At 39.1% G+C, this 14491-nt stretch overlaps 1 protein-coding gene across 15 annotated transcripts in view; it reads left to right on the top strand.

Moving 5' to 3' along the window:
• Positions 1–14491, top strand: part of PCNT (pericentrin) — a 91714-nt gene that overhangs the window by 49633 nt on the left and 27590 nt on the right. For 8 of the 15 annotated variants that reach the window (XM_055811590.1, XM_055811582.1, XM_055811580.1 and 5 more), the window contains 9 exons: positions 2558–2787; positions 3232–3351; positions 3911–3931; positions 6583–6810; positions 7199–7369; positions 8774–8926; positions 9519–9689; positions 9957–11078; positions 12395–12547. In XM_055811590.1, coding sequence (XP_055667565.1) covers positions 2558–2787; positions 3232–3351; positions 3911–3931; positions 6583–6810; positions 7199–7369; positions 8774–8926; positions 9519–9689; positions 9957–11078; positions 12395–12547 — 2369 coding nt within the window. The remainder of the gene's footprint in view (positions 1–2557; positions 2788–3231; positions 3352–3910; positions 3932–6582; positions 6811–7198; positions 7370–8773; positions 8927–9518; positions 9690–9956; positions 11079–12394; positions 12548–14491) is intronic. The other 7 variants (XM_055811591.1, XM_055811581.1, XM_055811585.1 and 4 more) reach the window with 5 other exon arrangements.

Raw genomic sequence — 14491 nt, 5'->3', positions numbered from 1 at the left:
GGGAGGCTCTTCACGGACCATTCTGCCAGAACCTCAGTGACATCCGTGACTCAGTGAGCACTTGATGAGGAAACTTGAAGCTTTGTGTATGTGATTATTTAGCACAGTGCTAGGATGTGGCACAGAGATTGCACAGCTGTTATTATGTAGGCATCTGAGAGAGCGGTCTTGGTAACTGTTTAGTTTGCAAGATTAGTGCCTGGAGTACAATGTAGTTGAAATGTAGATGTCGATTATCACTCAAAGGTAGAAAGTACTATGAGAACTAGAGCTTTTTGAGATACTGTAGTCTGTGTGTAGATCTCCAGCAAGTTCTTCAAAGTCCTCTATTAATCCTGTGATTTGTATTTACTATTTGCAAACTTAAAATGGCAAGAGAAGCCTGGTGCCAGTGTACCTGTGTGTAAGGGAGGGGAAGGCTTTTAACATGTTGTCTAGTGTGACTATGAAACAAAATGGTTTTTTCCTTCAGCTGGTGTGTGTCGTGCTCTCATATTGACAATGTACATGAATTCTTCGTGATGCGTAACATACAAGTGCCCAATAAGCAATTTTGTGTTCATTTCAGTTGGTTTCAAAAGCTACCATGGGTGCCTAGTATATGGCTAAAGATTCTGGTACTATTCCATATCGGCTAAGTTTTCTTTTGCTCCATTAACCTCGTAGTTTTATCTTGTGTATTTTAATACTGCCTTAATGTAGGGGAAGCCTAGCTCTGCAGTAAGAGACCAGGGTGACTAACTCATGGAATCACAGGCTTGCTGTAGTCCTCGAGAGCTTGTTTTGTCCATATCTTTGTCTCAAAAGAGAATCTACTTATTTCTCTTTGTCCAGCCTCTTTAATTTCCAGAGACAGAGACTTCCTAGTCCCTGTACGTTCTGTTTAGCGATCCTTGCTGTGGTGACGTTTTCCTCAATGCCTACTGTAAATGCTGTTGCATCGTTCTAAGCTTGTGATGCTTATTCTCTTAAGCATGAACATAGAAATGTTTGTGTTTCTTGGCATATTTTAAAGTGTCTAGAAAAGTAATTAAATACCTGTAGATAGTGGAGCACTAGAAAAGATGTTGTAAGGAGGCTGTGGCGTCACCTTTGTTTTTGAAGGTTTGTAACAGCAGCTTAAAATGGTGTTAGGTCAGAAATCATGTGGATTTTGTTGATCATGCTTGGAAAAGGGAATTGTCCCGTTCTGGGAACTGGGCTGGATGACCAGTTAAGGTCCTTGTTGGAATCATAGCCTCTTACCTTTTTCTCTATGACTGAAAACATTTAAGATGAATAATGGGACGTTTGAAAAATAAAATAATGAGCTCTTGTAGGACCTTGCTTTAAATACTAAATAGCCAGATTTCTGTTTTCATGTTCAGGTTACTTGGCTTTATCCACGTTAAAATAGCTTTGCTCTGAGTGCACTCACAGTAGAGTCTCTGTGTGGGTCTCCTAAACGGTGTATTTGGTGCATCCAACTGATTGAAATTGCAGTTTGTAAGTATAAATTAGCTCTTGATAACTTAAATAATCTTGAGCTATGCATGTTTTCGTATTTGTGGTATTTCTTTTTCAGTCTGTATATGGCAGATATGTGCCATCTTTTCCCCAGGTGTGTGTTCCCTTTGTAGCCTCAGAACTAGAGTCATTCTCTGTAAGCGTGATTTTTCTCTGGGTTTTAATCCCCACTCAGATTCAGAGATAAATATTAACTTTGCTTTCTCATAGCAGCTAGCTTTAGGGTAGGGCTGGGCACCAGTGGCCGCTGAAAAGCTGCACTGGCTGCTAACTCAACGTAGTAGGCGTCAGCAGCAGTATTCATTGTGGCACGAGGAGTAATTGAGAGGCTGATGTGAGACTGGATGTTGGAGGGCTAAGGAAGAATCTCATCATGGTAGTTTGGAGAAATGGAGAATTCTGTGTCGGATGGCTTGATTAGGAGGAGATTTGAAGTAGGATGGGAATTTGGGATGGAAGGGGTGGCAAAGATCTAGGATAGAATAGTGAAGGATGGGGCAGTTGGAAGGACAGGTATGAGAGATTAGGTGGCTAACAGTGGGGTGTGGGGCTTAAACTAGGGATGGAGCACATTTGGAATGGAATGAACTTGGAGGATTGAAGATCTGGTGTGGTTTGGAAAGAGCCTCTGGGACAGGAAGAGTGTGGAACCAGGGTTGAGAGGGCAGGGATCTAGGGAGGGAATTTGAAGAACTCCTGGTCAAGTGAGATGAGGCTGTCTGGAATTGTGAGGTCTCCAGGGGTGAAGGTGAAAGCTTTCTATGTGCCCAGAATATCTCCATCCAGGATTCACTTTGGGGGTGGAGAACAGATGCTCGTGTCCTCCTTGACTACGTTCTACAGTAGTCTTATCAGAGATGGCTTTCAGAGACACAATGGGCAGTCAAGTATCAGACTTGCTTTTGTGTCTCTTAAGAGGCCATCTCAGGAGACTTTTTTTTTTCCTTTGGTTTTGATGCTATTCCAAAGTACCTGAATTTAATCTCAACCTCTATTTGATTTTTGTACCCTGCACTGACAACTTAGTTGTTATTTTTGTGTTCTTATTCAGGTCTACTCAAGGAAGTAGAATTTTTAGCAAAGGAGAAGTTAGAGCTTCAGTGTCAGGCAGAAAAGGACCATTCCAACTTACGCTCTCAAATGAAAGTTTTGGAGGTGGAACTGGAAGAACAGCTGCATAGTAACCAAGACCTGGCTACGCAGTTATTGGAGGTTGCTGAATTAAAGCAGCAGATTCAAGTTCTTGAAAAACAGCTCAAAAACCAGCGGCAATTCATGGATGTAAGTAAGCTTGGTACCACATTTCCATGGTTTTTGAGGTGATAAATATCCCTCCTAGTTTGTGACTGAGATGTGAAAGATGATTCCTATAATGGGGTATGGTCTGTTTTGTTTGAAATTAAGACCTTGATATTTCAGTGTTGTAAAAGAAAAAAAAATAGTTTTTAAATTCCCTTTCTGTAGTATTACAGGATATTTTTTCCTTTCTATTAATTGCTAATTATAGTTTGTATGTACATTGGAGTCAAAAAGGTGTTGTGTTTTCTTTCTTTCCCTGTAATTTTAACTATGCTTTCAGGACTACTAAAAGATCTTAATTATTTTTAAGTGATCATAGTTTCTTCACCACAAAAAGCAAAACCCAAGTTTTTCTTGTACTCAATACTTTAATGAAATGCAAAGTTTCTTAAAGAAGATTTTCATTATCTTTCATTGGGTTTATAGGAGCAAGCTATTGAAAGGGAACATGAACGTGATGATTTTCAGCAGGAAATTCAGAAACTGGAAGAACAATTAAAACTTTCAGCAAAATCACAGACTTCAGGAGAGCCCAGAGAATATAGGGTGAGTAAAATCAAACTTAACGGCCAAAGGAGTTCATTTACTACAATTAAATATGAAAACCTGTATTGTCTTGGGGGACTGGCTCTTGAGAGACACTTCCCCCCCCCCTCCCCTTTTTTTTTATTTTTTTTTTCTTCTGTTGTCACTCAGATTGCAGTTTTTCCCCTAGCTGACTAGACTACATTTAGGCAGTGGGAGTGAACTTAGAATATTTCTTTTCCATCTCCATAAGAAATAGTGTATGTGCATTACAAAGAAGTTTCACAGCCTACGAGTCTGGTTTAAATTCCTCGAGGAGGACAACAATACAGGCACTCCGCTCTACAGAGCACACCTGAGGGATGATTTCTGGGTTGTAAATGTGTTTGTTTTTTCCAGTTCTAGCCGTTATAATACAAAAAATGTTCTTTGTCTGCATGCCTTGTCCTATTTAAGTTTGTAAGTCAGTCCTTTTTTTCACATGTTCATTTGCTTGATGCTTGGTTTCAAATATTAACTATTGGTTTTTTATTTTTGTGGTCCCCCCCCCCCCCCCCCCCCCCCCATGAACATTATACAGAACTATGAATTGATTCTACAGGTATGGAAAACAGCATGAACATCTCTGTTTTCTTTCCTTTTCCTTTCAATCCCTTCTATTAATTAGATCTGCTTTGGCTTTTTTCTTGTTCTTGGTATGTCAAGACTGCTTGAACTTGCTTGAAGATAAGGATACATGTTTTAGGGTGGCAGAATTCTTGCAGGGAGTGAAGAACTGCTTTACATTTAATTCCCTGTACATAAGTGTTTCATTCTACTGTCTGATTGTTCAGGTGTGTTACAGGCATTACTTACTGTAAAAAAAGTTTTTTGGCATGAAAGGAAAAGTTCAGGTTTGGAGTATGAAACAGAGATAATGGAAGTAGGAAGATACACTGTGCCTTAGCCTCCAGCTTTTGTTTGTGGCCCTGCTCTTAATGGAACTTCAGTATTTGTACTACTTAATGTCATTTTCATCTCTTCATTTATGTACAGTTTATGAAGTTGGCTTCTCTAACACAGAGGTACATGGTCTGGTAGGAACAACTGAATCTTTGATAGCGTGAATTTTGCATGCTGGTGGGCACCTTGCCCTCTGTAACCTCTGATAGGACTTCATTAGGCTTCTTAAGAAGTAGAGTGATTACATATCATTCTGCATCTGTCTCGGCTTCTCATTTGTATGAATACCATTATCAGACATTAAGGTTTTCAGAGTACATCATACACGTAGCCTATGTGTTACACTGTGGCAAAGCTTTTTGTTTTGAAGGCCACGTGACTTGTTGAAGATCTGTTTGTACCCAGAAGGTACACCTCTGTGGCAGTCTTGGGCATACAGGATCATAAAGGATGTATGTCAGGTTACTCAAAATATGTCAAAGTGCTTTTTATCCGAGATGTTAGGTGGTTGACAGTTACTAGTGAGCTTGTGGCTTAGTAAAGAGGAATATCTGAAAACGTTAAGATTACTGCTGTAACTTTGCAGCCCCTCTCTGAAAGGATTAAAACTTAATAGGAGAAAGGCACACAAGGAAGGTAACTAATCAAGTGACATTTCTGGGTAGGGTGAGATATGCATGCAATCTGTGCCAAAATAAAATGTCAGTATTTAGACAGTTCTTGTACAGTTGTTTAATGCAGCTGTAACATTGGTAACTGTTAAACTCTGAGACAAGTCAGTTCAGGTGAACTTCTAATTTCTGCACGTAGGAGTTAGGTGAAGTTCATAGCTGTTCTTTCTGCTGTACTCTAGGCTCAAGGTATATGAGAGTGGGTTTATTTTGTGAAAAGAGTGCTGACTGGTACTGGGAGCTACTATCTTGAGAGTATGCCACAACGGTTGAAGGTTGTGAAAGTGTTTTCTTAGCTACAGGACTGCAGCACCAGCTTTCTAGCAATGTGGTGTTAAAAAACCCCATGCTTTTCATGTATATAGTGTTACAGTTTCTGGGATTCTGATGCCAAAATTTTATAGCATTAGAAAGTGTTAAACTTCTAAAAGATTTTTCTGTACTGAGAGGATTTACTCTAAGGCCTGTGTTATGCTTAAACAATTAATTGCTGATGAGATAAGAAAGGAGTAAGATAAGTACAGAATTAAGGAAATGTATATGTGCCTGTAAGCAGTTGAAAATTTAATGTTAAATCAATTTTGATTTTCTTAACTAGTCTGTGACACTCTCCATGCTTATTAATTTCACCACATTAACTATTCTGTATTTTACTAAATCAGAAAAACTGTCTAGTAATAGCTGTACAATACTTTGAAGATATAAAGTCTATATTAATAAAAAGACTTTTTATGCAAATTCCACTTCAGTATTATAAAATAAATTCAGACACTTACCGGGGAGCAAAGCATTTATTTTGTAAAATCTCATTTTCCTTGCTCATCGGTATTGACTAAATTATTTCTTCTTTAGAAAGGTTCCAGTTGCTTTCCTATCTGAGCTTGCTTTCAATGTGCTTAATGACTTTATGCCTTCTGATGTAGTCAGTCTGTCACACTCTGTTCTCTCCTGCCTCAGTTAAGCGCCTAGCCTTGCCTTCACTTTAATTACTGGGATGAATGAGTGACGGTTTTCCTGCAGCTTTGTGCATGATTGGATCTGAGCAAGCTCAAACGCAGAATTGTTATCCTTTTCATATTTAAGCGATGTTAGGAAAACAAGTACCTGTTCTATGTTGACTACTGCGAATCCCTCTGATTTGCAGACATTTAATATGTTAATGTTGCATATTTATAATTTAATTCTTGTTACCTTCCTTTAAACTGAAATTCCTTGAAGTAGCAGAAGAGGGTTCTGAGGTTACAGAAATACCTCATATGCTATTAGCAGTAATTTGTGTAATCTTGGGATTTTTTTAATCTTAAGCAAACAAACCCCAAAACCCTACACACCACAAGGTCCCTTTTGATGACTGCTGGGCCTTGCGAGTGTGCCTTCATCCAATACTTATTAGTGAGAATACTGCAAATATCAAGAGTAATCAAATGTGTATTTAAGAGCTGCTGCATGTGAAAAACAAGAATTCAGAAAGTTACTTTTTCATCCTTTCTGTCCAGATTTCGTTTTACTTTCACCCGGGATTTTAGCACTAGTTTAGTCCATAGTAGAACTCTACCTGCTTTGCCATGGAATTACTCTTGCTTCCAATGGGAAGTTTGTTTTGTTGCCTGAATATATGTATAACGTGACTTCTGTACAGGTAGAATCTTTGCAAGCAGAAATAAAAGAGAAGATGGATGATTACAATAAGCTGTTATTAGAAAAGGAGCGAAACCATGAAGAAGTAACAGCTCGTGATAAAGAGATAGAAAACCTGGTGGCACGGATACAAGAACTGGAGCACAGCGGTACTGAAGCCTCAAAGACTGTACGCTGCATGGAACAACAGCTGCAAAAAATGAAGAAAGTGGAAACTGAATTAAAACAAGTAATTTTAAAATACTTATTTAAATGGGAGTGGCATTATGCAGACTGTCTTCATGGGGGATATCAGTGACTCTGTTAGTGGTTTTTGAGACTCTCTGGCACCTTGTGGTGAGTTAATTGTTGTATTAATGGCAGGTATCACAGCCACAGTTTTAAATGAGCTCTGGTTTTACAAACTATAAGCCTGCTTACTATAGAGACCACTTTTTGACAGTTGTCATAGTTGCATGGATCAGAGCTGCTCTTTTGCTTCTCTGGAAGTTCCTGAGAAGATACTGTTACTGAATATGAAATCTCACGATGATGAAGGATTTCGGTAGGATTGTTTCATTCAGGTTGGTATATTGACGACAATTAATTCTAACATAAAAATCAAAAATATTTTGCAGGATAAAGAGGCATTGCAACAGCAACAGTACAATAACTTGATTCAGATCTCGGCCCTACAGTCTAAATTGGATGAAGCAAGGCACAGAGTACCAGCAGATGGCAGTTCTGCCCCAGTGCTGAAGGAGCAGTTACAGGCAGAGCAAGAAGAACTTCAGATGAAAGAGAGAGAGGTAAGAGTTTTGGTGGAGTTCTGTAGGCTTTGGAGTCACTTAAATTCCCAGCTACAAATTTGCACAAAATGTTTCTGCAATTAAGTCATTCAAAACCCCAGTAACTAATGTTATAGGAAATGTGCTTTCTTACCCAGTAATCTCTGTGCTTTTGTGTAAACTAACATTCCATTTTCTTCCTTTGTTCTGTTTTGTTATCCCCCTGTCTGTCCCTCTTCCCTCCCACTGGAAACTGTCTTTGGTTGATTCACATCGACTTTGAGACTGGTTGATCAATATCTGTTATAAACTGATTTTCCTTTCCTTCCAAAGCTGAAGTGGAACGTAAGGTAGATACAGTTTTGTTTGACTTTGAGAGCAAGTGGTAATTCCTTTAAGAACAGAAAGGACAATTACCCATAATGGTGTCAGCTGACCTTTCCTATTTTGTGAGCCAGAGAATGTTGGCCGTGATTTTTTGTGCCAAGTTAAGCTGAAACACAGTGTAACTGGTCACATTTAGAACATTTATTGGGTTTACATGCATGGATACATACACCACCCCACCCCCCTGCTGTATGTTGATTAATATTACATAATTATTATAGTATCTGTAATACATAAACATACAGTTCAGCATGTGCAAAGAAGAAAAACATGGGTGAACCTCCAGTTAATTGTACAACATTGTTTTAAGAGCACTAAGATAATAAAACCTAATTTCTTACAGATGGAACTTCCATGTCTCTTATGAAGGCTGACTTTAGGAGCCACTAAGCCTTTTTCATTCTCAAAACCACTATACCTTGCTACACATTAAGGCAAGAGATGATAAAACCTGAGGGTGACAAGATCACGGTGTTTCCAAATAGCTCTTTGCTGTCAAGCTTTCAAATCGCTACAAGCGGAGAAATGTGTAGTTATTGACTGTTTCACAGGTTGAAGGAGTCAATGCCCAGAAACTATTTTTGATTGTTGTGTTACTGGGATTAGGACTGCAGGGCTAATTTCTGTCTTCTAGGAGGAGGAGAATGGTAATTATGTTAACTGCTTGTGATTACACTAGACATCAAATGCTAACATGTAATTTGACATAACAATAGGAGATATCAGTCAAGCCTTGATTGTTCAGAACAAGATTAACATATCTTTTACGAGCAGTTAGATTTTTATTTTGTTTTAACACAACATGGAAAACCACCTTTGCAGTACTTTGGTTTTGCAGCTGAGGAACTGGAACACTAGTTTCTCACTCTCCTTTTATGTCTCAAGTATTTCATTAATGCAAATTGACTAGAGAGAGTTTAAATCATAGAATTTGCTGAAGTTACTTGTTCTCAATAAATAAGCTGATGACTGAAGTTTAATCTTTTCTGCTTAAATAAGAGGACTTAATTGAAACAACTATGCATTTTCTTTTTTTAGATTGCAAGCTTGTTAGACCAACTAGAACAATATAAAGATAATTTGATCAGTAAAAACGAGGAGATATTGCAGCTGAACTTGCAGTTAGAGATGCAAAAAAACCTTAGCACTTCCAGCATCAGCCAGCTTCAGTTAGAGAATGCACACTTGAAGGTAGGTTTTCTTAGCGGTAGTGTGCACCAGCTAAAACTTCAGACCTCCTTTCTTGCGAGTTGTGATCTTCATCTCCTGATTTTATAAACAGATACTTTGTTTGTTTCTCTTGCAACAGTAATGCAATATTCCCTTGACAAGGCTAATGCTGCACATTGTAGAACAAAACCACCCCAGTACTCTAGATTCATGCTTATGGCATTGTCTTCTACAGTCATTTGATTTAAATAAAAAGCTTAGCTTTTTTCTGGCCCTGGCAGATCATGAACTACACTGTTGTCAGTCAGTAAACAGCACACAGTTTTGTGTGCATTCCTGACCTCTACACCCATAGCAAATATTGCAGGTTAGAAAACAGATTAGTTGTCAGTCTGGCAACTAGAGTGTTCATCTCTTACCTTGACAGTTGAGAAACATTGTGGCAATCTAATCCAGTGGTACAAACCCAAACAAAATAGCTGTAGTTGTGTTCTTGAGTTCTTTAACTTTACTGTAAGGAGGAGAATGTTTAAAGCTCTTAGTTCTGTTCTGCCGTAAGGCTGGGAGAGAAAGTAAGTCCTTTTTTAATGAGAGTGCTGTTTTTTCTGATCAGGAGGATCTAAAAAAACTTAATGTGAAGCAAAATCAGGACCTGAGTATTAGTGATCCCTCAGCTTTGTCATTCCCACAAGCACTGCTTAAAGAAAAGAATCAAGAAATCGATCATTTGAATGAGCAGATGAAGAGACTCCAGCAGGAGCTAGAGAATATTCAGGAGAATAAAGTAAGAGAGTATTTACTGTATGTTCATTGCTTGATTTTTTTGGGGCAAGCAGGGTGTACAGAATGTTGTTGTAAATGAAATCATTTGACCATTCTATTAGGAAAATAGAGAGTGTTCTGAGTAGCTGTCAGCTGTAGTATGCAGTTCTTCTTGCTGTTAAACGTGTGATTTAATGCCTGCATGATTCAGAGGAAGAACAGTATTTAAACTGTGCAATAGTAATTGTGCCTACATAGAGTAATATTGAGACCTTATTCTTTTGCTCAGATTGTGGAAGACCAAAAGTCTGAAATTGAAGAGCTCCGATCCCTTGTTGAGCACCTTCGTGGTGACCAAGAAAGGCTGCATAAGGACAGAGATGAAGAGGTAGAGCAACTCCATGGCGTAATTGAGAAGCTTCAGAAAGAGCTGGCACAATTTGGACCAGTATGTCATGAAGTTAGTGACACCCAGGAGGATTTCTATCAACCTGCATTTGGAAAGCCAGTGGAAAACCTTCAGAATGAGTTGAAGAAGGGACTGGTAGATTGTCAGGGTGATACTGATCCAAACAGAAGTAGTGCATTGCTACTTTCCAAATTGAAGGAACTTCAAGAGGAATTAGAGCTTGTCTCAGCTGCTAGAGAAGCTCTGCAGCAGCAACTGGAGGAAAAGGAGTTGCAGTTCAAAATGGAAGTAGACATTTTGGAGAAAAAATGCCAAAACCTACGAGAGTCATCAGAGCAGCATGTTGCAGAGCTAACCTCTCTGAGAATACAGTACAATACACTTCAGGAAGACCACAGTCTTTTCCAAACTCGTTTTGCTCAGAGAGAGGCTGAAGCAAGGGCGACTTCTTCCCGCATTCAAGAACTTGAAGATACTGTGAGAGAAAGGGAAGCAAATATTCTAGAGAAAGATATGCAAATGAAGACAATGGCAGATCAAAGAGAAGCTGACACAACTGAATTGAAGTACTTAACAAAAAAGGCAGCAGATCTTCAAACTGAGTTGGAAAAGAGAGATGTGAGCCAGGCTCAAGATGTTTATAGTGTTCAACTGGAAGTTTCTAGACTTGATTTCCAGGTGCAAGCACTGAATCAGAAAGAAGTAGGTTATCAGAGAGAAATCCATGAACTGCAAGGTAGCACTGAAAAACTGAAAAATCAAATCGAGGCATATGTGAAAGAGCTTGAAGCCTTACGGTTGGAAAGAGGTGAACTTATTTCACAGTTGGAATTGTACAAGTCAAAGGAGCAATGTGATCGTGAAGAGACTAACCTTCTCAAGATGTCCTGCCAGAGAAAAAGAAAAGGCGTAGACCTTAAAGAAGGAATGGAGGAATTGGAAGAACTGGAAGCAAACACTAATCAGTCATTTGCAGTACTGGCTTCCCCTACTGATAAACTGGTGATTTTTATTTTTTTTTTAACGCTATTGGTTTTTTAAATAATCTAATTCTATGTGTCATGTAAAGCCCTCTATGTTATCTTTTTCAGTGCTGTAAGAAAGGGTGAAGATGAATAATGTGGCCTAAAAACAGCTGTGGTGGGTCAGTTGAAGTGTCTGTCTCTGTAGTTCCTCCAGCAGTGGTTAGAGATAGATGCCTAGGAAGACCAGTAACAATCATGTTTTGCGTAGTTATACCCTTCATTATGGCTTAAAAAATAAATATAAGTCATTTAACATAGTAATTATCCTATTATTTCTTTAAATAAGGAGAGATGGCATTCAAGTACAATTTAAATGAGATACTTCCTAAATACATTAGTGTAGCTTAAAGATAACAGGCAAAAGTCTAAGGAAAACCCACCATTATTACTGACTGTGTTTTAGAACAGGGGACTGCATCCTGTTGTGATTGCCGGGCTATGAAGCGAAATGGCAAAGTAATACGAAACATTCTGTAACATCATGGTAACTCTGTAAGTAGGTTTTTAACGTTAGCGGTACCTATATTAAAGCTCAGTTATTTTACCTAACTGGGAAACCCAATAATTCTGTCCACAAACAACCATTCCTACATCTAGTGCTGAAAATCCATTTTCCCTTCCCACGAAGAAGAGGCAGGTAGTACAGGATAAGCCAACCGCCTTGGATTTTTATACCCTGGTCATACTGCCAGTCGGAACCCCCAACGTCCACATAAGTCTGACGCCGAACTTCTCCTTTCCTATGCGCTCAGAAACTTTTTTCATATAAGCACTCTTATTAACACTTGTCTCTTCTGTAAGCCTGTCTAGTGATCTACTGGACCATGATCGTTAGATCCCTGTTAAAGAACAGAAAGTAACTGCCATAACCAAATACACTATGTACCAGTTTCGCTGGCTGGTTTTTTTTGTCAGTCACTACAGGTCTCTTTCAAATTGTAAAAGCCGATTGCTAGTAGTGGTAACTCGTGACGGTCAGGTATCGGGTGGAAATCACATGCAGCAACACTGTCTTTCTCTTGTCCAGAAGAAGAGTACAGCTGCTTAATCTCAGTTTAGTAATGGCTATTTATTACAAGCTTACATTACCAGAATATGCTGTGTGAGTTCCAGCCAACTGCATTATTTATGCTGTTTGTCGTGTAAAATACATATACAGTGTGAGGTGCCTGCACAACTTTAAAATCATAATTACTGTAGATACAAATAAAGAATGTATGGAAAAACATACTATCTATATGAATATGGAAATGGCTCATGTAAAAAATATTTTTTTCTTTGAATGCAATGCAGGGAGAGTTAAAAGCTATGAATGCTTCACAGAATGAAAATAATTTAATGGTAAAGATGGCGTCTCCTAAAGAGCTTAATTCTGAATTAGGTTCAGCAAAAGAGGAGTTAGGGTTCAGTGAAGACAGAACTGGTGAAATTCTGAAGGATATAAAGGTATGCTGGAATTCTGGGGACAGTTAAATGATTTAAACATGGAAGTACACATACTGACATATATACATGTACTTAAACAATTCAGAATCTAAATTTCTACTTGAAAAGTCATTATTAACTGCTAAAATTTCAAAGTAGGCTGAGGAGGGATATTGATCATCAAAGTTGGAGAATACGTTGAGTCGAAGTAAGTAAACTGCTGTGTCTTCATGCATTCATCACAATAGGCCTTTTCCTATGGATCTTGCTCATCCCAGTATAAGGAACAGTACAATATTTGGTTTAGAGTATCAACTATATGAGCAAAATAGCATGAGTCTGAGAGCTGGAGAACGGGAGAAATAACAAAATTTGGGTACTTCTGTTGTTCTGGTGTGGATTAGCTAAATGCCGTTATACAGAACATCTTCAGAGGAAAAGAAATGACTGCTGCTTGGAGTACCCAGACAGAAAACCCACATGAGATTAAGCAGCTCTTTACTTAACTCTGAATAGTGAATGAGAGTTGTTTCAAATCATTAACATTGAAGAGCCTTTGTATAATAGTGAGCAAAACCGAACGCAGCTTTCTTAGAGGAGCAAAGAAACGCCCTACAGTTATTCTTGGGTTCAAAAGTGAGAATGATGTAAAAATTAGGAAATGTATTAAAATGAAAGTTGGAGGAGCAGCTGAAAATGCAAAGTATTCGCAGCTAGCGCTGGGCTTAAAACAAGGTAGGGCTCATCAGCTAATTGGATGATTAACACAAAAGCATTAAGGGGATGATCTAAAATGAGGAGAGAGAACAATTATTCATTGTATCTTACAATGTAAGAGGTATGGAGGGTGAAATGGAACTTGCATGGTGGCAGGTTTAAACTGAAATACCTTTTCAAACAGTGCATCGTTTAGACTCTTAGGCATGGAATCTAAGCAGTCAAAACAGTAATTGTATCTTAAAACGCCTCAGGTTAAGTGATTTAAGGCAAAATCAAGGAAAAACCATCAAAGAAAGATGTTGACTGCACATGTGGCCTGGGACGTGCAGATCTTGGATCACAGGAAGCTGGGCAGGCAACCTTGGGGAGGTACGAGTTTGCAAGGACAGGGCAAAGGTTCCTTTGCAGAAATATTGTTCTAGTCCTGCTAAAACTTCCTCAGGATGATGGTGGTAAAACGGAGAGGGAACCACAGAACCAGGGACCCAAAAATTCCTGATTTGAAGGGAACAGAGAAGAGAGGGAAGGAAGATATAAAAAAAAAAAAAAAAAAAAAGGCAGCAAGGAGGGAAAATGGACCTCTCTTAAAGCAGTGGGTAGGCCATCTTGGGAGAGGGCTTTGAGAGGATTCAGTGCCTGGGGCACTGAAGATGAAAATCTGGAAGGGAACAAGGCAGCCAGACTTTCTGCCAAAGTTGTGGGGGCATTGGAAAAGAAGGGGCAGCTTGGCATGCTCAGTGAATGCTTTTCTGCCACAGAAGAGGCACTGCAAAGAGGCACAGCCTCTGCCATGAGCACACACCTCTGCGTGCTTTTCCCTTAGGAATTTCTCTGTTAGTGATACCAGTAAGCCCTGGAATTACAGTGAGTTGGGCCCTGGCCGCAGGGTGCCTTCGTTGCTTGGTGACGGCAAGCCCTACCACATTGTATCCTGAGGTTCTAAGAATGATGTCAATAAAGGCATTTTACTCGCCTATGTAGTGATGCAGTTCAGAGGTGTTCCATTGGGATGTCAGCTTCTAGATGGAGTAAGTAAAGGGTTTGGAGGCTAAAAGACAGGAACTTGACTTCTGATGGAAGCAGTGGGACCTCTGCAACAGCAGCCTTCCCATGGTGTCTGTGACACCTGCTTTTTTGAAAAGAGCATTAAGGTGATACAAGAACAACAGTAACTTCAAGAGGCCTTGGGAAGAGAAGAAAGCTCTCTGGTCATCCCTTCTATATAACTGAGAGTCCCTGTAGCAA

The sequence above is a fragment of the Falco peregrinus genome, chromosome 8, assembly GCF_023634155.1.
Source record: "Falco peregrinus isolate bFalPer1 chromosome 8, bFalPer1.pri, whole genome shotgun sequence".
Taxonomy (NCBI): Eukaryota; Metazoa; Chordata; class Aves; order Falconiformes; family Falconidae; genus Falco; species Falco peregrinus.
The sequence above is the reverse complement of the archived record's forward strand: the minus strand, read 5'-3'. Positions and strand labels throughout refer to the sequence as shown.